Source organism: Hemiscyllium ocellatum, chromosome 32 (assembly GCF_020745735.1).
Source record: "Hemiscyllium ocellatum isolate sHemOce1 chromosome 32, sHemOce1.pat.X.cur, whole genome shotgun sequence".
In the NCBI taxonomy this organism is placed as follows: domain Eukaryota; kingdom Metazoa; phylum Chordata; class Chondrichthyes; order Orectolobiformes; family Hemiscylliidae; genus Hemiscyllium; species Hemiscyllium ocellatum.
The window spans coordinates 40,282,816-40,306,747 of NC_083432.1; the positions used below are offsets into that span (position 1 = coordinate 40,282,816).

The window sequence follows — 23,932 nt, forward strand, 5'->3', positions numbered from 1 at the left end:
CTGTGCTTTTTCAAATTTAAAACAGAAATCTGTTTTAACTTGAAGTGTACACTTGACTACATTTGTAAATTTTTAAATACAACAAAAATGAAAGAATCCAATGAGAAATGACTGGTCTTAAACAGGGTCCCAGATAAGAGAGGACATTTTATTAATGTCCTGCTCCAGTCAACCTCACAACCATTATTTTAGAAATAATGGTAGATCTAACTGGTAGATGCAACGTTAGTCCAAAATTTATGATCTATTTCACCAATTGCACTTCCTTACTTAACCAAACTGTATGAAGGCATCACTCAAGTAATTACATTTTTCAAGTAGAAAGGACTAGACGGAGGCTGTAATGAGTAATCAATAAATTGGAACTGAGATGAAGAGAAATTTATTTATGCAGATGTTCAGGAAAATTTGGAATTTTCTATGTTGGGGAAAGGTGAGGGTGGTGACCAAGCAGTCCCCAGGTAGTGAACAGGCTCTGTTCTGGAGTCTGCTTGCAAGTCAATTTGTATGCAAGTTGAAACACAATGCAGGATAATATAAAATAGCCATAAGTATAGGAAACATTCAATCTTTAAAATTAGACCTCTGTATGAGATTGTGTTGTAAGTACAAGTGTTCATAATTTGGGAAGCTCTATACTCATTTGTTGATTATGCTCAAACTTAAGGTTAATTACTTTGGATTCTTGGAATCAAAGGATATAGGGACCAGGTAGCAAATGGAGTTCAGGTCAAAGATCAGCCATGACACTAGTGAATGAAAGACAGCCTCAAAAGGCCATATGGCTAACTTTGTTGATAGACTAAAGGAAAAAATAATTTTCAATACCCTTTCTTTATATGTCTCTGCAATTTTCCCAGTCATGACTAAGCCATTTTGCTCTTCATTTAAAAAATAATTTAGGGAATGTGGGCTTCACTGGCTGAGCCAACATTTCTTGCTCATCCCCAACTGCCCCTAATTTTGACATTATTTTCCAGATGTTGGTGAGGAGAACTTTGCAAAATTAACAGTGCTGGTTTGCTGTTGTTGTTTCCAGTAACTAGGTTGATATTAGGTAGTTCCATTGAGCTTCATTTCTTTTGAGACTTTCTAGTGAATTTGTTTTGCTAGACCACTTTAGTGGATAATTTAGAGTATGGATTCACACGTCAACCAATCCAGGTAGGGTCAGCAGATTACCTTGCCTGAAGGATATTGGTGAACCGGATGGGTTTTTGTAACAATGGTTTCATGGTGGCAATAGGTTCTTCAATCCAGATTTTTGAAATTGAAATCAAATTCCACCATCTGCCATTGTGAGACCCAAGTCCCCAACCCCAGAGCAACTACCTGGATCTCTGAATTATTAGTCCAGCGACAATACCACTACACTTTTGCACTTGCCTCCCCCCCACCCCTTCTGCTTTCATACAGTTACAGTAAATTTTAAATGGAAGCAGACACAGGCTATAATTGTTAGTTTTATCTATGAAGTCATGTTAGACAATAAACCACTATCATTTTCTGATTTTATCTCAAACCTTAAAGAAAAGCATTGGCTATTTTAGAAGGCAAAAACTGAATGATCCAATTTACTGACTCAGGATTTTCAATATCAATAATACTTACTTTGTTTGCAGCGGACTTTGCAGGTTTCAACCCAAAGTCAAATTCTGAATCTGAGTCAGAATCCTTCTTTCTTTTAGTTTTTTTAGCCTTCGCTGGTGCAACTTTCTTTGTAACATTGTCATCATCAGAAGATGTTTTATTTTTTGCTTTCAGAGCAGTCTTGGAAACTTTTGGAGCAGCCTTTTGTTTGGTGAGAACATCAAAAATGGAAGGCTGGTTTTCATCTGTAAATGATTAGATTTTAGATTAGGCATTACTATTAGAGTTTTGAAAGGTACTTTTGATTAACTTACCTGTAATTTTATCATGGAAGCTAAATGCAAATAAATTTACAGTAAAATGGCCCTTTTCCCTGGCTGAGGAATACAGCCAAATCCCAATTTTGGGTTTGTACTGGGAGCCAATTTCCTTTTTGTCTCGAAGTAACTAGAGAGCAAAACTGGGAGACCACAGCGGGTGAAGGAGACTGCTTGGATGAAATAAACTACTTATGAAATTGTAGAATCCGTATGGTGCTAAAAAGGCCATTCAGCCCATCAAGTTTGCACCCCCCCCCCCCCCCCCCCATATCCCCATATTTACCATGGCTTGTTAACCTAGCTTGCACATCCCTGGACACTTGGCCACTTTGCTTGGCCAATCCACCTAACCTGCACACCTTCGGATTGTGGGAAGAAACTGGAGCACCCAGTGGAAACCCACAGACACGGGGAGAACACGCAAATTCCACATAGACAGCCACCCAAGGCTGCAATGAAATTTGCGTCCCTGTTGCAGTGAGACAACAGTGGTAACCACTGAGTCACCATGCCATTCATATTGTGCAGGCTATTTTATTTTACATCCAGACAGTTCAATCTTCAGAAAGGCAGGTGCTTCCTGTTGCTTGAGAATAATGTCAATGTTCTGTGTGCTCATTTCATTCATAGGTAACTTAGCCAAAAAGAAAACTGTCTCAGGAGATATCCTGCAGCCTTTTCAAGGCAAGGCTTTGTTAAAATAAAAAAAAATACTTAATTAGGTATAACTATTGGTGCCTGGAGAGGACATTAAAAAGGAAGACTTGCTAAGCTTGTAGCAGATTTTACAACAATCGAGTTTCTCAAAGTGCTTTACACCAAATTAGAATTGGAATTTAGAACTGTTGTCATTGTTGCAAATTAGGAAACCAATTTTGTTGTAATGCATTGCATGAACAATGTAGACAGCCTAAAACAAATCTCTCAAAGAATCAGTCCGTCAGTAACTTCAAAGACTAGCAAAATATTTAGAATATAAACTCAACGATTAAATGATCAAAAACAAACACTTCCAATAGTAATGACGCTTGATGTTTGGTCTCAACCAAACTTTTAAATTGATATCTATACTATTACTTCGCATTAACCACGGACTGTACTCCAAATTCAACATATGTCCAAAAGAAAATGCAAAATCAGATTCATTTCTGATATTTTCTGTGCAATTATGGACTGCTATTTTCTCACCATAGATTAAAGAACTATGCAGATTGCAATCCATATCAGATTTTTATCAGAAGAGATTCACTTGCCTTTTTTAGAAACAGTGGTGGGTTTCTTGCCAAGAGCACGTTTTTTTGGTGCTGCCTTTTCTCCAGCTGGTTTGGCTGCTGCTTTCTTTGCTGGTGGTTTATAAGTGTTGGAATGGATTGGGGGAACTTCAGGTTCATTAACAGAATCAGAAGAGGATAAAACCTCATCAACAATTTGAGGAATATGCTTTTCCATGTCCTCTCCGACTGTGAGAAACAATAATAGATCTTGAGATTAGGAATGCTTTATTTTATGATGATCAAGATCCCAAATCTTGTCAAAAGAATGTATTTACATATTAATTATCATTAAGCAGGTAGCACCAATATTTGTCTCAAAAGGAGAAACAACACCATAAAAACCCATGTCTGTACTATAATTAGTAAAGCAATTTTAGCCATTTTTGTAGGATTACCAAAATATTACAAGTTCATTAAATAAATATGAATATCTTGTATGTATTGATCTCGGCCTTCACATTTAGAAAGACACTTTCAGCATTTTGGATGTGTCATTTTAATGTGAACTGAATCCTAAAAAGCACTATGGTTTTTAAAAAAATGTGAGAACTGTTCATACCAAATCTGGATCCTTCTTTCATCAGACTCCACTAAATTCAAATCATTGCACACAGGCAACATGGTTTAACTACAAGTCAATTTCTAAAATTTATTTTAATCATCTTATGTTAAAACATAATTTACTACAGGAAGCTCCTTATGCCCTTCAATAAACCAGCAAATGCCATGCTAACATAACTTAGTTATCATCGCCTGTAACAAATGACTAAAGAATGCTGAGGCTAATTATCTATCAATTGTGGCACAATGCAGCAATTGAATCTGAAAATTTACAAGTCCAGAACAAAAGAAAACTCTGATCATCGTTGGTATGGTATTGACTGTATTAAGATTTCAGAGTTATGGATAAGGTAACACCCTTCATAAAAAAAACTATAACACTGACAAATTGAAATAATGAAATTTGTTTCTATTAGTTTGCATGCACTTTATACATATAATACCAAGTTTAATAACTGAGTAGTTACTGTACATATTGTTCCACACTATTTTACTTGTTGGGAGTATGGTTCCACTGGTTTTGGTCTGACTTCCTGATGTGCCTGATTTTATGAATATTTTACTACAGGGGAGTACCAGAATATTTTACCACAGGGGAGTATGCATATTATAACAAATCAGTGAATGACAAAGAGGAAATAATTATAACCAGTTTCCACTTCTAACCCAAAGGCAAAAAGGTTAATTTTACATCTGAAACCAACTAGCCAACATATACAGAACAGATTACAATTCAAATGCAAGGCTGACCAGATATTATGAATGCATTATTTTGATTTAAGAAAAACTGAACCAATAGTGCTTTATTTATCTTTTTAAAAAAATGATAGTTCCTTAAAATTACTACTGATGAAAAAGAGATTCACTTGCATGTTTTCGAAGATTCCTGTGATGATTGGAAAATTTCATTCTCCTGGGGAACAGACTTTACTGAAGGCTTCGACTCGGCTTTTCTGCATAAAAATATTACATTTATTATGAGCAATTTACTTGAACAAATTCATCAATTATTTTAAATCTAATTTTCATACTTACTTAAGGGTACAATTTGCCTTTGGTTTGGAGAATTCAGTACCACTGTCAGAAATATGACATTCATCATCACTTTCCACTTCACTCATAATTTTATCACCATTATTATCATCCTCATCCGATGATTCAAGCACATATTTGGCCTTTGAAGCTGTTACAAATACGGAATAGAAAACATTAAATTAACATAAATTTCACTTGGAAAGCTCAAATTAGAAACGTGAGTAGTGATTGGGAAAATACAAATAAATTTGGGGAGAACAAATCAAGATCAAAAAAGTATGCAGATGTGAATTCAAGTTTGAAGTTCTAGTTTAGCATATTTCTTTTGGGAAATCCATTTGAACGAAGTTAAAGTGCCAAAGTTTTGGCACCATCAAGGAAGGTTTGGTATTAGAAAAATGAAGATCATAGTAAAAAAGAAAACTGAGGCAAACGTGTTGCTGAGCACTGACGGATGCAATTTCTATCATAGAGTCATAAAGTCGTAAAGCTCAGAAATAGACCCTTTGGTGCAATCAGTCCATACCAAACATAATCCCAAACTAGTCCTACCTGCCTGCTCTTGGTCCATATCCTTCCAAACTCTTCCAATTACCAAATATCGGTAACTGTTAAACATTGTTTTCATCTTTTGACTAAATATATCAACAAGCATTGGTTTTATTGAAAATCTCCAAACATATGTCTAATTATTGAAAGAATCAAAGCCCTAAATGACGTTAACTCGTTACTGTCAGTAGCAGCTTTTCTATGTGTGTTTATAAAAGTACGATCTTGGTTACTTAAAATTGTGCGAGAGTTAATTTTGTAGACAAACAAATTAAAACCTGTGGAAGATTTATCAGAATTATTATGGTGCACAAGGAGTCATTAGGTCTACTGTGTCTGCACTGGTTCTCCAAATGAGCACGAAGGGTCAGTAGTATGTTATTTGAATAGAAACAATGATACACTAACCTCTTGAATACCTTGATTGAACCTAACTCTATTACACTTCCAAGCAGTGCATTCCAGACCCTAAAGTGCAAAAACGGCTTTTTCTCACATGGCATTTGATTCTTTTACAAATTATGTTAGATCTGCAACCTCTCAATCTTGATCATTTTAAAAGCAGGAACGGGTTCTTTCTATCTACACTTCTCAGATTGAAAAGTTTAGGGTTGTTACGAAAGCATATTGTGTTTTGGCTTTCATTAACAGGGGCATCGAATTTAAGAGCAGCAAGGTTTCGCTCCAGCTCGACAATCCCTGGTGAGACCATACTTGGAACACTGTGTCCAGTTCTGGTCACCCTACTAAAGGAAAGATACAGAGGCTTTGGAGAGGGTGCAATGAAGCTTTATCAAGATGCTGCCTGAACTGAAGGGTTTGCCTTATGAAGAAAGGTTGAATAAGCTCAGACTTTTCTCTCTGGAGAGAAGGAGGAAGAGAGGAGACCTGATCGAGGTATACAAGATAATGAGTGGAATAGAAAGAGTCAATAGTCAGACTTTTCCCCAGGGGAGGTTTGAATAGTACCAGGAGTCATAGTTTGAAGATGTTAGGAGGAAGCTATAAAGGAGACGTCAGAGGTAGGTTCTTTACGCAGAGAGTTGTGAATGCCTGGAATGCTTTGCCAGCTGTGGTGGTGGAAGCAGAGTCATTGGGGACATTTAAGTGACTGCTGGATATGCACATGGATAGCAGTGAGTTGAGGGGAGTGTAGGTTAAGTTACTGTGTTTCACATGAGGATTAAACCTCGGCACAACATCGTGGGCCAAAGGGCCCGTTCTGTGCTGTATTTTTCCATGTTCTAATCTTCCTTTTAACCATCTCTCCAATGAAAATCAGTCCATTTTTTTCTAATCTACCTCTGAACTCAGGTGTCTCACCTCTTAAACCATTCTCATAAACTCTTCTGCATTCTCACAAATTTGCCCACATCCTTCCTGAACTGTGTCACGCATATAGCATTAATGTTACTTGCCAATGAAACGGAACACATTGGGAAGCAATTCATTTCTAAATTTGTCAGGGAATGAGGCTGCTGAATATGACTGCAAAAACACTATCCTCACCAAGCCATGCTAATAAGTTAATTGACTTCCACTTCCTTTGTGCTAGTTATGACTATAATGTAGAATTTTCCCTGATTCCCACTGATTTAAAATTTTACCCAAGATCCTTAATGTCTCACTTGGTTAAATGTTATTCAATATCAAAAAGCTGTTACTCTTGTTGCAGTGCTGTTCCACAAATGTCAACTGTTTTCCAGAATGTGGATTAAATAGTAAAAATGCAAACGTTTTGGCAGTCATACTTTGACCTGTTAATACTGTCAGTGCAATTTTCTAGATTTCTTTTTCCAATCCTCCTGGGGTAAGCAATAACCTAATGGTATTATTGCTGGACTGTTAATCCCAGAGACCCAGACAATGTTCTGGGAACCTGGGTTTGAATCCCACCATGGCAGATGGTAGAATGTGAATTCAATTAAAAAAGACTGAAATTAAGAGCCTACTGATGACCATGAATCCAACACTGACGATTGTTGTTGGAAATGTCCTTTAAGGAAGGAAACTGCCACCCTTACCTGGTCTGAGCTACATGTCACTCCAGAACCACAGTCAATATGGTGGACTCTTAACTCCCCTCTGGGCAATTAGGGATTAACCATAAATGCTGCCAAGACAGTGATGCCCTCATCTCATGAGTGAATAAAGAATAAAGTAAATATCCTGACATTGCTGCAAGTTAGCAACTGAAACTTTTTGATCTGGACTTCCCTCCCTAACAGTATTGTGGGTATAACTACAAACTTCAAGAATACTTACATGAACTCTTGTATACTATATATAAATGATTTAGGAATTCAACTCTGCATGTGACTATGTATTCATACAAGGCTAATATGTGCAAATGACCTTCACAAATCCTTAAAAAGTTTCCCCCAGAAAATATTAAACACAAATATGGATTGAAAAGCACTACCTGCAGCCCTCTGTTGTTTCTGTCTGGGAGGAAGATCAATAACCTCCACGTCATCGTCTGATTCTGACATTGAATCTGAATCAGACCAAGGATTCCTTTTCTTTGCAAGAGGTTTAAACTGAAGTTTAGTTTGTTTCTGAGCTGTTGGCTTTGTCTTGGCCCCTTAAAAAAAAAAGTTGAATCTGTTCAGCAACGGCATAATAAGCTCATTCAAATAGAATACGTCCTCATAAAATCAGTTCTAGATTCTAGATGGCCTATACCATAAAAAATATCATTTGATCTTGTTTTTTTAAAGCCCCAGCATTCTATCCAACTGGATTAAAAATGATGCCTCTTATGGAGCGGGGAGGAAGGAGGCTTCTGACTAACTACTGGTTCTCACTAGGCATGATTTCTATATCTGGGACTTGATTATTTCTATATCTTGGGCCTGCCATTGTCCTCCAAAGAGGAGAAAGATGCAGTGGCCTTTCTCTGAAAGTTCGGCTGGGGGTGTTGTCTGGCCATCCTTTCAGCAAACAGACTTTTGACACCAAACAACAGCAGACAATTCCACCTTGTCTGGTTCTGTGGCGTAATTTCCAAGCCAATTTATATTTGGCAAAGTATTAAATACATGCTACTTGCTCCATTAAACATTCTATACACGTCTTGTGTCAAATATAAGATGATCAATTGTGGTCAATCCCCAGAAGCTTTCTCTCTTCTCCCCCCCCAGCCTAATCAAGGAGACATGGCTGCAATTGGGTTCAAGTTGAATGGAAGAAATTAAAGCTGAGAACATTCTATTGTTTGGCATGCTTGTGTTTCCAGGTGCCAATTTGTGTTTGAAGAAACCTAAGCAATTCTGGTTTGATGACAATTTAAAAATACCCACCTGCTTCAGTTTTCACTTTCTTGGAAATTCGTTCTGCAAGGTTTGCATATTCAGGAGAACTTCCCTCTTTATCACCGAACTCCATCTTAACAGCAAGAGAATCTGTTTCACCCTATAAGGTATCCAAGATATTAACAAACTCCATCCCAAGTCACACCAAAAAACAACTCTCTAACACTGCAGGTTAACAAGATCAAAAATAGACTTGAAACAAATGGAATTTTGAATATCACTTGTTAATATGTACTATCACTACATTTATACCACAACAAACAAATAAAACAAGCAACATTAAAGCAATTTCTTTAAAAGTTATCCAATAGAAAAAAACAAAGATGGTTTTCAAATTGCAAGGAGTAAATCAGACTTATGAGTTCAGCTAAATTCACTGATTTCTGCTGATGCTTCAAATTAGTTTCTTTGGCTGTCACAATTCTGCTTCCTTCCGCTTCAGAAATACTGTACGCATAAGTACAGCACTTATCCAGCATCCAGTTCACAGCACAACACACTGTGTTGACCATGACGTTACCTTTCAGCAATCACTAAAGGAACTCTGCTTTTGTTTTAAGGTAAAGATCAATGAAAATCTAGAAATTGTGGTAAGAATCAAACTAATATCAAGCCAATATTTTTTCATTAATTATCATGCAGTTACCTCCACCACCAGAGAGCAAAATGTAAGATTATCATTAATTTGGAGATTTAATACAGCAATTTACTGACCATAAACTTCTTATTTTGTGTCATGTTAATAATGTTCACTGTTAGGTCTTGAACATTTTGTACAATGTATTAATGTCAGCACCAAGGCTCAATCGCAATAGCAAAACTATTTTAATTTTTATGATTTCATGGTCATTCGTTGAAATCCCTTAATTGTAGTTTAAATTTAGTTTTTAGCAAAGTACCAGAAGCAGATAAACTCACCTTTCCTTTTTTCTTGATATTTTTCCTGGTGGCCTCTGTCTTCATAGCAGAAGTAACTCTGGGGACAACTCTTCTGCCATGAGGAGATGGCATAGTTTCTTCCAACTGCAGCTTCTTCATTTTACCCTTACCACCTCTACCTTTAACAGCCTTACCAACGTGAGCCAATTCATCTTCTTTCTCCTGCATCTCCACACGCTGAATTGAAATAAAAAAGAAAATTGTGTTGGAAGTTGAAAATACATTGATCCTTTCAGTCAGGAGACAAAGATCTGTATTCCATACATTTTTGGGGATGAGCGATTCATTGAAGAAAATAAAACATGATATAAACTCTCACAAAACAGCATTTATTTTTAGTAAATCATTTTTATTGTGCTTGATAGTATTCCATCCTCGCTCAGTTAATTTTGGAATCTTTCACTCAATATAATGTAACATCTACTAGCAAACTCAACACCCTGTGCTAGCTACTGTCAGCTAATATAAGGGGGCGGTGTGAGGAGAGAGAGAGAAAGAAATACCAAAAGAGCAGCAACTAAATAGAGGCTTGAAAACAGTCCTTGTTGCAACCTTTTGTGGGTAAAAAATTCCAGTTCAAAACCAGAACCCATATCCAGGTGGTGGCCAAATAAGTCACTGGCACCATGAAAATGAAGAACATAACACTTACTTCAGATCCTTCAATGAAATAATCAGTGAATAGCAGAGCAGATGCAAGACAAAAAATGTTAATCTACACGTGCATTTATGGAAAACAAGTCAAGAAAGTAGACATTTTACAGAACTTCACATTATGTGCTTGAACAAATAAACAATTAGTGTAGCTATTTGACAGCACTCATTTCCCCATTGCTCATATTAATTTGCAGTATCAGAAATGTTTAATGCAGTTTAAATTTGCAAGATCACTGGCATTAATGAATAGTAAGGATTTGGGACATCATTTAAAGAATAGAGTGCATAATCTGAACTGCAGATTTTCTTTTCTTAACTGAATCAGCTAAAACTACAAATATTGAAGTTTATAGCTCCATGCTGAGAAGTGATATCTTCCGTTAATATGAGCATGCTAATTATCTTGCGTTAAATATTTCTAACTTGCAACTTCCAAAAAATAGTCAATATCCTCACAAAGGTCAGTATGAAGAGAAAGGGCAGAGATGAGAGAAAATTAGGAAGCAATTCCAATTTAATTTATTCTTATAATTACATTAATAAAATGCATTTCCAATTAAGCAGCAACAGTTATAGTACCTCAAGCTCCTCAATGAAGGCTGCCAGGTCTTCCTTCCATAAGTCCGATGGGCTTTTCCTTTTCAGACATTTCAATTCGGTTTCCTAACATAAGAGAGTTTGGAATTACAGACCAAGAAACAGAATTAACACCCTTTTCTGAGTTATGCTCTGCAAACTTGACGCATGAGAAATTAATTTCATACAGGGGGCTCTCAAATTGTTGTTCGGCCTCTAATTTGCTGAGTGAAGGATCCAACATCTGCAACAGCACAGGTAAAGGATACCCTTTGTTTGTTCTTACCCAATATGGCTGAAAATGATCTAGTTTCCTTCTTGCCATGTTTGGATTACTTGCTATGTCAGTACATAAATACAGATTATCAACATTTCCTCAGGGGATGTCAGCTACACTGCTTAGAACAGTATTTATTGTTGATCCCAAATTGGCCTTGAGAAGGTGATGGTGAACCAGCTTCTTGAATCACTGGTCTATTTTGTGGGAAGGAGTTCCATGACTAAAGAGCATCAATTTAGAAACAAATGCAATGGGAGCTACCGCTTGAAGCCAAATACCGATCAAAAACAGAATATCAATGTCAATTCCCATGAGTCTACATAAACTTACTTTGACATCTCTCTGCTTAAGCAATTCATCCTTCTTTTCCTTAGTCAGATACCATAAGGGCATGTTCAAAAGATAGTTGAAATCTGCCCCAGATGAAGTGGTGATTTCCTCTTCTTCCTCTGTATTTTCCAGCTCAGATTCTTGCTCCTGACAAAAGCAATTAAAACAGTTATTCAACAAAACATAAAGTGCATCTTTAAATGTAAAAGTAACTCTGCGCATTTAGCTGAGATTTGAACTTTCACCTTAAAGCAGATAAATTAAGTTTTCAAATTGACACCATGATTCTCCGAGTTCAAATCCTTACCATGGGCACTCTCCAAGGCAGGAAAAAAAAATTGCAAAATTTTCAATTGCTAAAATAATAGATATTGCCAGAAAGCAAATATGTTTATATAGTTATCGATTACCACTAAAATTTGGTGCTATAAACAGGTTTCCATGAAACTTCTAATAAATCCCAAACAGTAATCAAACTGCTTTCTTCAATTCCTTCAGAATTTTGAAAATTACATATCAATCCAGCAAATATTCATATTTATTGATAATTATTGAAGAATATTGAGAGTTCTAAACCAATACAAAGTCCAACGTGTATCAAAAAGATTTATAATTAACACACATGCTTAAAATCTGCAAATTTTAGTGTAAATTAGTACACTGCAACTTCACTCATATAATTCAGTATTCGATATTGCCTGCAAATCCAGTGTCAGACACATCATTTTACATAGAGTGCAGGTTTCACAGTTCCAAGGAATTCAAAACAATCAGTTCTTAAAAAATAGTTTACAAAAATGTTTGTGGAAGTTGAAGCCCCTAATTACCATTTTTTCCAATCATTTCATCCAATTTGATCCTGAGCCAAATTTCTACGCCTATATATTTCCAATCACCAAGAAAGCCACTTCTAACTCTGTAATGTAATTTATCACATCTCATGTTGTGTGGTCTCTCATTCATGCTTTTGTCACTTCTTGACATGATTGTTCCAATGCTCTTCTGGCTGGTCTTCAAACTTGCACTCTGCATAAATTTGATCTCATTCAAAACTGCACAGCCCATGTGTCAATTTACATCAAACTCCTTATTCCCATCACTTTGACCTGACTCAGCAATTGGCCCAATTTTCTCTCCAGGTGTTCTCACCCTACCACCTTGGTAAAGCTAAACTTTACAAATTTTCCTAGATCACTGTGATTCTCCAATTCTGTCTCCTGCACATTCTAAATTTCAATCACTTGATAATTTGCAATCATGTCCCAACTCCCAATCTCTGGAATTTCCTGTTTGAATCTCTGTTTTCCTTTAAGAGGAGGTTGTGAACCTACTTCTTCAATAATGCTTTAGCACTATTCTTATACCCTATGTAAAACTTAGTTCAATAATGTGACAGTCAAGTGCCATCAAATATTCACTTTGCTCAAGATGCTATTAAATGCAGGGTTTTGTCGTTATCCAGAATATTTTAAAACTTAATAGATACAAATCATAATTTCAACCTAATTTTTCAAATAAGTATTTTGTTGCAAACAGCTCAAGTCACAACTGAAGTCACTGGCATATCACCTTATCCTGAGACTCTTTCCATCTTTTCACAGGATCTGAATCATAACCCCGGTCGAGCAGCAACTGGATCAATTCACGTTTTGGTTTGTTTTCTGTGGGGGTAAGAGGATTATAAAACGGAAGTTAAGACTTAAAAGACTATCAGATGAAGAGGTACTCTTGCACATTAAATAACTTGAAGTTCAAATAGAATTCTGTACTTTAATTTTATATTAAAATAACATGGAAAAAACAATATGTTAGAATATCCAATGGTAAACCCGATACATGCCTTCAAAATTTTGATCTACATCACAATTTGGAGTATGAACAAGACCAAAATGAAAGTTAAATAGTTTTTAAAAGACATACCAATGACCAATGTGCCTTCAATCTTCTCCAAGATAAAACGAGCTTGGTTGCTTAATTTTCCATATTCTGCTCCTAGTAACCCCTCAAGCCAATCCTTTCTTAATCTGTAGTATTTAAACCGTAGGTCAAAGAACTCCTTCAGTATGTCTTGCACATTTTCATACTTCTTCAGACATCCAACATGGTCGAATAACACCTAAAAAAAAGAGTAGTGGGCAAACCCAGAATATCTAGAGATATTGTTCATGTACCAGCCCCATCTCAATGAAACATTCTCAATGTTTCAGCAAAATCTGGTCAGATCCAGTAATTTACTCATATACTAATTTCAGTGGAATTGGACACCAGCAGTGGGGATTGAGGAAGGAACAGATGTATATCAAAGGAGGCCTAAGTTTTGTTTCTGGACTTCTAGACAAGCATCTTTGTCCCACCTGATCCTTAGGGACATCTAAAGATTAGTTGCCTCTGTCTGCTATAGTCATAAATGCCTTTGTGAGAAGTTTTGTAATTTGGAAAATAGGACCAGGGTAAGCCATTTGTCCCTTTAAGCTTCCTCTACCATTCAATATGGTCACGGCTGGTCAACCAACTCACTTTCCTGTTCCCCTTTCCTTCCCATACTCTTTGATTCCTATAGCCCCAAGAACTATATTTAACTCCTTCTTGAAAACATTCAATATTTTGTCCTCAACTACTTTCTGTGGGAGAAAATTCCACAGGCTCACCGTTGCGTGAAGAAATTTCTCCCCATCTCAGACTTAAATGGTCTCCCTCATATCCTTAAACGGTGACACCTAGTTTTAGATTCCCCAGTCATTGCAAACAATCCTTCAAGCATTTAGCTTGTCTAGTCCTTTTCGAATTTTATAGGTTTCTATGAAATCCCGCTCCATTCTCATCAACTCCTTTGAATACAGTCCCAATTGATCCAATCTCTCATCATACATCAGTCCTGCCATCCCAGGAATCAATCAAGTAAACCTTTGATGTACTCTGTCCAGAGACAAAAATGCACACAATACTTCAGGTGTGGTCTCACCAAGGGTCTGTACAATTTCAGCTGGACGTCCCAATTCGTATACTCAAATCCTCTTGCTATGAAGCCAATATACCATTTACCTTCTTTACTGCCAGTTGCAGCTTTCAGCAACTGGTGTACAAAGGGTACCATGTCTCAGTGCATGCCCTACTTCCCAACCTATTGCGATTCAAGTAATAATCTGTCCCTATGTTTTTACTACCGAAGTGGATAATGTTAAATTTATTCACATATAACTTCATCTGCCATGGATTTGCCTACTCACTCAACTTGTTCAAACCATAGTTAAGTGTCTCTACATCCTCCTCACAGTCCACCCTCCCACCTAGCTTTGTGTGACCTGCAATCATTCCTATATATTATGAACTGCTGGCATTAAAGTACCAATCCCTGCTGGACCCCACTGGTCACTGCGTGCCACTAAGGAAATAAAAACTTCATAAATTCCTATTTTTTGTTTTCTGTCTGCTAACCCGGTTCACATCCATGTCATGTCAGTGCACTACCCCCACTTCAATTTTATATGCTAGTATTTATGCCATACCTTATCAAAAGCCTTCTGAAAGTCCTGGTAAAGTACATCCATCTGCTATCCTTATCAATTCTACTAGATACATCCTCAAGAATTCCAGTAGATTCGTTATGCATGATTTTCCTTTTGCAAGTCCATGCTAACTCTGTCCAACTCTGTCACTGTTTTTCAAGTGCTCTGCTATTAAATCTTTTATAATGGACTTTTAACATTTTCCCACCAATACATTGTCAGTCTAACTGGTCTATAATTTCACTGTACCTTATTTAAATAGCTACATTAGCTACTCTCCAGTCCATAGAAACTGTTTTAGGGTCTATAGAATCTTGTAGTATGACCACCAATGCATTCACTATTTCTAAAGCCACTTTGTTAGGTAGTCTGGGATGTAGATTATCAGGATCTAGGAACTTGTCAGCTTGTAATCCCAACAATTTCCACAACAGCATTTCCATTCTGATACTAACTTCCTTCAGTTCTTCTCCCTCACGAGACAGTGCTCCTCTACATTTTTGGGACACTACTCCTTTGTGAAGACAGAACCAAAGTAAGTATTTAATGATTTGTCGTCTCTTCGTTCCCCATTATAACTGACTGTAAGAAGCTAAAATTGTTTTCACTAATATTTTTCTCTTCATATACCTATAGAAGCTTTTGCATCTCGTATGTTCCCCACAAGCTTACTTTTGCTCTCTATTTCCTTCCTTTTAATCAGTCCCTTCTCCTCCTTTGCTGGAATCTAACCTGCCCCAAAACCATGTCTGCTGCTTTTTTGCGGCCAATATATATGCCCTTTTCCTTGGGCTTCATACCATCCCGAATTTCTCTCTTTAGCCATGGTTGGGCCATTTTTCCCATTTTGTTGTGTCAGACTGCAATGACTAATTGTTGCAGTTCCTCCATACGTTCTTTGTTTGAAGCTATCTATCCATTATCATCCCTTTATATAATGTTTCCCAATTTATCATAGTCAGGCGATGGAGAGACCATTACTGCTCCTCTATTCAGCTCTCCATCTCAGTCAATATCAAGACAATACCAGGAAGACTGCATGAGCAGAGGAGGATGGTTTTGAATGGGAAAATGAAATAATAAGGACAAGGTAAATAAATATGTCAACACTTAAAAAAAATACATATAAGTTAGAAAGAAAGAAAATAAGGTTAAAATAAATTTAAAGAGACAATTCTATAACCTGACTTGTGTTTAAGGTTTCTACTTCTGTAGTTTAGAGTCAGCATTGAAGCAGCTTATCACTAATATCAGTGTCATTGTGTGTCAATGCACATACTTCAAACAAATAAAATGACCAGCCTCTGGAGTCTAATGGATGGCCAAAAGTTTTTTTTCCTGTTGGTTTTAATCAAAAAACATTTTCCACAATGCATTAATGACTATATAGGTCTTCAAGTTTTACAGGCAAATGGCGATGAAAAATCATTACATGGAAATAGTCTTTAACAGCCTTCTGCATTTTTCTATCAGCAGAAACTGAAGTACAGATTCCACAGATTCTGCAGCTTTTGAGGTCCTACCCAGGAGTACAAACAACATTCTCTGATTCTGGGCATAGATGGGTGTGTGCAAGTGTGGTAATTTAAGAACACTAGCTAAAACAGAATCTGCAGGGTTACTGTACAGCTTATACACTGATACAAGTGGGGACTATTGTCAATTTTGATAAACAAAAATTGCATATATATAAACATGTAAATTACTGTACCATTGAATTGCACGTGAGAGGGACATTCAGTTTGAAGACTTTGTGTAGTCCTGCTGCTTCTGCCTCAGCCAGTTTTTGCTCAGTCATTGTCACTATGAAACGTACACTGGTATCAGTGTGGTATTCCTTGTAACCAGTGATCAGTGATGGAGTCTTCTCTGTTCCATTCAACATCGGTTCTAGTACCTGTTCCTTGTATGTCTGCATAAGATATAACAGCAATGGAAAATGGCTTCATAGAGTTGAAAAAATAATTATTTTATAAACCCAAGATATTCATGTACAAGCCTGATACAAATATAGCCTCAAAACAATGCTGACACAGTCAAACATACTTAAAATAAACAGCATAAGTATGTGTAAAACTATAACCACTACCATTTCTCAGTTACAAGCCAAACATTGTTTCAAAAATCCATGCAAACAGAGAAAAATGACAAAAACTCTACATTGGACATTCACAGTAAAATTCTGCTAAAAATCTTTCCTGTGCTATGCTTATACACCAATTACTGTTCAGTAACAAGGTCAGAAATCTCTAGTTACCTGAGTCCATGTCTTGACTGGAAGTTCAGAAATTTCTATTGTTGTGGTATCCAATACTGAAATTTCACCATTAACCATGTATTGATTAGCACCCAACTCAAAAATCGTACCCTTGAAGTTCTTGTAATTAGGAAGCTATTGGGAAACAATTCATCATACATATCAGTAAACTGACGTGAAAAAGTTCTGTAAAACTGAATATATTTAGTACAAATGATGCTATTAAATCAGTTTGGACAGATATTAATTAAAATAGAATCCCCCAAATTACAGAACATTTTCCAACAAATTTCTTATTCGTGAATCAATTGTGAGGACGACAATTATTTTCAAACTGGGACGGTAGCACAATGACAATGTTATTGGACTAATAATAGAGAGGCCCAGACTAACACTCAAGTTATAGGAATTCAAATCCTGCCACACAGCTAGGGGAATTTAAATTGGATTAATAAATATTAATCTCATTTATAACTAGCATGAAACTACTGCATTATCGTACAAAAACAACTGGTTCACTAATTTCCTTCACCAGGGAAGGAAATTTTCCGTCTTTATCTACATGTGACTCCATTTCCACACCAAAGGTTGACTCAGTGCTGAAATGGCTTAGTAAGCCACTCAGTTGAAGGTATATCACCAAGGCTGCAGGATGACAAAAACTGGGTCCCGAATACTGAAGGGTATATGACATTGTAGGTAAATACGGAGGGGTAGCACTGTTGATCAAGGATGGTATTTATTCAATAGTTTGAATTAATTTAACTTTAAATCATTGTGGACACAGTTTCTAAGAGCAGCATGCTCTGTGATCATGCAAAGAAGTTATATTAGACTTAGTATTGTACAATATTGAAGTATCATGACGACAGATCATAACCTCAGAGTAAAGGCACTCCTAGGTAACAGTGATCGCAATATTGGTTGTACTTTACATTCACTTTTAAAGATTGCATCAGAGACATCTATGTGGGCATGAAATCTGAGCTACCTGAAGTGATATGGCAATAATTGGCTAGGGAATAAATCAATAGACAGAAAAACAGGCACTTAAGAGGATATTATAGAACATTCAGAATAAACCTATTCCTCCAAGAGAAAACTTCAAAGTGGAGGACCAATCATTTGTAGTTAACTAATGAAATTAGGGAAAGTATCATATATTGAGGAAAAAGCAAAACCTACTCAAATTGAGTGGCATGTCAGATGATTGATTGGAATATAAATAAAGGCAAAGAACAATTAAAAATGTTGATCAAGACGAAGAAATTATGATTATGACAGGAAGCTAATTAAAACTGTAAAAATGGACAGCAAGAATTTCTACAGCTACTTAAAAAGGAAAAGACTAAATAAAGTGAGTACTAGTCCTCTAAAGAGAGGGTGAACCATTAATAGTTATTAAGAAAATGGCAGACAAACTGAACAAATAATTTGCTTCTCCTTTCTCTACAGAGGATATAAAAAAGTCTTGTAATAATTCTAAATTAGGAGGTGAAAGGGAGAGAGGAATTTAGTGAAATTATAATTAATAATGAAGCAGTAAACTGAAGGAGCTGTGAGCAGGCAAGTCTCTGGGTCCTTCCTAAGGCCTTAAAAGAAACAGCTAGTGAGGTAGGAAAAACATTGTTGTTAATTTTCCAACACTAAAAGTTCCAAACCTTTAACAAATATAACCCTTTCATTGAAGAGAGGGAGACAGAAAACAGGACACTATTGGTATTTTACTTGATACCCTTCATTGGTAAAGTGTGAGAACTGATCATTAAAGAGGTTATAAAAGACCATAACAAATAGGAACAGGAGAAGGCTGCTCAGCTTCTTGAGCTTACTCCATCATCGTATAGAATCATGGCTGACCGACATTCCTCATGCCCATTTTCCTTCCTTTTCCCTGTAACCCTTGATACCCCTCTTGATCAAGAATCTATCCCAGCCTTCACTCTTCGCTGTAGCAAGGAATTCCAAAGACTCTCAAGCCACTGAGAGAAGAAATTCCTCTCATTTCAGTCTTAAATTGACACCTTGTTATCCTGAGACTAAGACATTTGGTCTTAGGACTCTTCCCCCATGAGGGGCAACTACTTTGCAGCATTTACCCTGTCAAGCCCCTTAAAAATCCTAAATGTTTCAATCAACTCTCATTCTTCTAAACTTCAATGAGTTCCAACCTGCTCAGTGTTTGCTCATAAGCCCTTGCCTGCATACGGGGTTCAGCCTAGTGAACCTTCTCAGATCTGCAGGATACTTAGAAAATCTTAAGATAATCAGGAAGAGTCAACATAGTTTCATGAAAAGGAAATCAAATTTAATCCATAGTTCTTTGAAGGAGTAGCATGTAGATAAAAGGGAAAATGGAACTGTATTGTACTTGGATTTCCTTAAGGTATTTCTACAAGGATTTACATCAAAAGTTAAGGCAGAAAGTAAAAGCTCATGAAGGGAATAAAATATTTGCATGGATAGAAGATACAGTTTGGCAGAAAACAGAGTTTACATCCAATGGTCCTTTAGCAGGTTTTAAAGAATGGAATACTGTAAATGTCTTGCTGGGGCCTCAATATTTTAAAACTTATATTAATGACTTGGTTGCAGTTGACGCCAAGATAGATGAGAGGAAAGCAGAAGACAAAGAATTTGCAGTTGGATTATAAATAGGTTAACTATCATAAAATATACAGCACAAAGAGGTCCAATGGGTCTTACTGTCAAAACAAAGCTAAGTCTATTTTAGCTCACTTTCCAGCACTCGATCCACAGCCTTGAGTATGAAGACACTTTCAGTGCTCATGCAAGTATTTTTATTAAAGTTGAGGTTACGCACCTCTACCATCCTCCCAGGCAGTGCTTTGCAGACGCTAATTACCCTCTGGATAGAATTTTCCCCCTAATATCTCTGATTTCTATCCACCTATTCATGCCCTTCAATCTTGCTCACCATTATCGGGAGACTGCTCAATCTCCCCTGCTCCAAAGAAAACAACTTGGACTCCATTCCTGGCAACATCCTGGCGAGCAAATATCAGACAAATGGAATATGACATGGAAAATGTAAAGTTGCTCACTTTGGCAGGGAGAATATAAAAGCAGGGTATTGCTCAAATAAAGATTGATTGCTGAACTTCAAGGTAGAAAGGCAACCAAGTGTTCGAGTCGAGCATGTAATCAGGGCAGCCATACTTTATTACAAGAGGACTAAAATTATGGATGTCATGCATAGTTATCAGGGCATTAGTGAGATCACACCCCAAATACTGAGTATAGTTTAGATCTTCTTATTTAAGGAAGTATATAAGTACATTTGGAAGTGGTTCAGAGATCTACCATATATGAACAATGAGTAGCTGGTCTTTTTAGGAAAGGGCAGACCGGCTGTGCTCATTTCTGTTGCAGCTTAGGAAAGTGAAGGGTGACTTGAGTGAAATGTATAAGATTAAAAAATGACTTGACAAGGTGAACATGGAAAGAATATTTTCTCTAGTGCATTAGTCTAGAACTAGGAAACACCATTTTAAAAGTAGGACTCACTGTTTTAGGGTAGAAATGAGAATTTATTTTAGGCTTTCGCTACTTTGAGGAATTTGAATCTTATTGAATGGCAGAGAAGACTCTTGGGGTCAAATAGTCTTTTTCTGCTCCTGTTCATATCTTCAAATAAATGACAGCCTTGCCAATGATGCTTCTACCCAGAGAACAAATTATAACAAAGATCCACAGAGATCTGTACTTTATGGAGACTCCACGAAATACGTAAAAGAATTTGTATTCATTTCATGGTACAGAACTTAAGTTTTGCTGAGAAAGACACATTTTGTCAAAGTTTTTAATCTTGCACTCATTAGGACATTTTGCAAGATCACCAATTCAAGGGGAAAATCATATTTCTTCTGCATGACAGGAGAGTGCTAATAGCTAGGCAAGTGACTGTGATTGTGAGAGGCATTGCTATAGGGTATGCATCTATTAATGTTGGCTTTCAGTCTTGAATATTTGCATGTGTATTGGAAGATATATAAATTACCAAACAGAACCTTATCCTTTTCAGATATGAAGAACACATGCATGCACGACATTTGTTTTAAAGCATCAAAATAGGTGACAGCCATTCACTAGTTAAATTTTCAGAGCAATGCCCTGATCAACCAGTCAATCTGTTTGGCTTAAAATTTAAACAAAGGATGGAATTTTAACTGTCAATTGGTGATCTAGAAAATAGAGTTTTTTGAGGTCGAGAGGGGGAAATCCATGATTCCTAATCCATTTGTAAAGGAACTTTTTAACCCAAGAGATTTGAAAATCACCATCTCAAGGAATTCAAGTTAATGGAAATTGTTCACTCACCATGGGCAATGGTTCATCTCCATCCAGCATACGCCTGATGTTATCAACAATTTCTCTTACATCATAATTGGGGATTTTGCAAGCCCATCCTGTGCCAATACCTTCTGCACCATTCACTAACACCATAGGAACAATAGGCATGTACCACTCTGGCTCAACTCGTTGGTTATCATCATCCAGGTATTTCAAGAGGTTATCATCCGTTGCAGGAAACAGCAGACGAGTCAAAGCACTAAAGAAAACAAATCATGATTACTACTTAATCTATGGAAACTAGTTCAAGAACAATTTTTTTGAAATCCATTGAAATGGCTCTTTTAATTATCAATGATAAAAGATAACAGTAAAATGTGAAATACTATGAGGAACAGAAAAGATTGAAAAAGTTGAGAGCCAATCTAAAATAATGACTGAACAGTGTAAGTATGTTTGAAATTCAGGGTGTGTAGTTTGTAATAAATATTGGTACTGCCTCAAAGTTCGAAAAGTAGGTCTTTATTTAAACTGTAGTGTGGGCATATTAATTTCTATAAAACCTGTAATCTTCAAACATCAGGGACTCCTAGGTAATTCCTTAAAAAGCTATATCTCAAAACATTCAAAAAGAAACACAAGATTTAAAAAGAAACAGAGCTTTGTATGTAGGGAAAAGTATGACTTTTCAATTTAGTATCCATCTCCCCAAAACATCATGAATTTTCCTATCATTTCTACAACAAATTTCCTTCTTCACCAACCTGAGCATAGTGAAAATATATCGAGGACTTGCAGCATCTTTGCCACCATTAAGCCTTGTACCAAACTGCCCAATTGGCTTCAGAAGATTAATATTATTGCTGCCAACAAAGTCCTGAGCTAATCCAACAATTGTCATCATAAGGGATGCCTGAGAATATCAATTAAAGCAAGTTAGCAAAATACAGGGAAAAAGTACAATTAAGTAATTCTTTGCTACCATTGAATGCTCCATTTATGCGTAAATGATATATGATACGTGTTGTTTGTTTCATAGTGGTAGCTTTATAGTAACAAACATTTTACCCTCAAAATTTATTGAAAAACTAAACAAATTAATTTCAAGTTATTTTTTGAAATCTTGTTCATTTAGCAATGATTCTACTGGCTCAAATGAATAAATGCATAAAAATCACTGGTTCAACTTTCCCATTTTTAGGATAGATGTTATTTACTTGGAGTTCCATGGCAAGTATCCTCTATTAGTTCAAAGTGACTCTTCTCACATTATCTTCTGCACTTCACCTCATTAGATATACCATTGGCCTCTGTGGTCATTCTCAAGCAATTATGTGGCAAAATACATAATTCTTGCTGTTACAGGAACCTTCCAGTACACAAACCGCTAGCAAAAAATGAGGTCTGCAGATGCTGGAGATCACAGCTGCAAATGTGTTGCTGGTCAAAGCACAGCAGGTTAGGCAGCATCTCAGGAATAGAGAATTCGACGTTTCGAGCATAAGCCCTAAGGGCTTATGCTCGAAACGTCGAATTCTCTATTCCTGAGATGCACAAACTGCTAGCACATTATTTAAAGCCCAGCAGCGTATCACCTTAAACACTGTGAGTCATGAATTACCTCACACATTGTCCTCTTAGGAAACATATGTTTCAGGTAGGGAAGCTGGCACCATCCTTTTCAGACGGAGGCCGGGAGAGCCTGGTGAACAGGCGACAAAGAATTGGCTATCCTCTCCCCAACAGATGACCAGAGGAGGCCAAGACACCAAATACAGATAGCCTGGACCCAGATAGTGGTCTTAGTCAGAATTGAATCGAGGATTAAATGAAATGCAAGGCAAAGCAAAGCAAACAAAAGGCAACAATCTTCTGCACTTTACAAGTGTAAGTGCCATCATCATCTTTCTGCTAACTTACATTCATTCTGTGTCACGGCATGTAAATCTTCTCAAGTTTTAGAGATACCAATCTCACTATTGCATGTAGCATCTCAACTCAACAACTGTCACTCTCTTCATCTCCATAACTATCAACCTGTCCTATTTTCTGACTTAAAAGTAAGCAATCCACAAAGGATGGCAAGTAAGCGCAAGCTAAATGAGTGCTAATAAATGAAGCTAAGAACCGTAAGATACATCCTGCATAGATGGCTAAGTGATGGTGAGAGCCAGCAAGTAAAAATACAGAACGCATCAGTGAGTGTGAAACAACACGGACAGAAAACTCACACTTAGCCTATGGAGCGCAGAAAGTCATTCACTCTACTTTTACATTGCTGGGTATTTCTCACGAGGATTTTACAACAATCGGGAGGCTATCTCAGTCCAGGCTGACAGCATCTGGTACTACAGTTATCTTTGGTGGTCTGATAGAAAAAAGACAGCTCTCCTTTCCACCACCCTGTTCACTAGAACTTGGAGGCGAACT

General features: G+C 36.8%; 1 protein-coding gene across 1 annotated transcript in view; it reads right to left on the bottom strand.

Annotated features, from left to right (window-relative positions):
- top2a (DNA topoisomerase II alpha) overlaps positions 1-23,932 on the bottom strand; it is a 58,849-nt gene that overhangs the window by 6,599 nt on the left and 28,318 nt on the right. The window contains exons 20-34 of the mRNA XM_060849056.1: positions 22,267-22,415; positions 21,530-21,761; positions 17,189-17,323; positions 16,643-16,843; positions 13,346-13,541; positions 12,995-13,086; positions 11,426-11,572; positions 10,819-10,902; positions 9,562-9,759; positions 8,632-8,743; positions 7,752-7,913; positions 4,781-4,928; positions 4,616-4,698; positions 3,164-3,370; positions 1,612-1,835 (exon numbers count right to left, since the gene is read on the bottom strand). Of these exons, the coding sequence (XP_060705039.1) occupies positions 1,612-1,835; positions 3,164-3,370; positions 4,616-4,698; positions 4,781-4,928; positions 7,752-7,913; positions 8,632-8,743; positions 9,562-9,759; positions 10,819-10,902; positions 11,426-11,572; positions 12,995-13,086; positions 13,346-13,541; positions 16,643-16,843; positions 17,189-17,323; positions 21,530-21,761; positions 22,267-22,415 (2,370 nt within the window). The remainder of the gene's footprint in view (positions 1-1,611; positions 1,836-3,163; positions 3,371-4,615; positions 4,699-4,780; positions 4,929-7,751; positions 7,914-8,631; positions 8,744-9,561; positions 9,760-10,818; positions 10,903-11,425; positions 11,573-12,994; positions 13,087-13,345; positions 13,542-16,642; positions 16,844-17,188; positions 17,324-21,529; positions 21,762-22,266; positions 22,416-23,932) is intronic.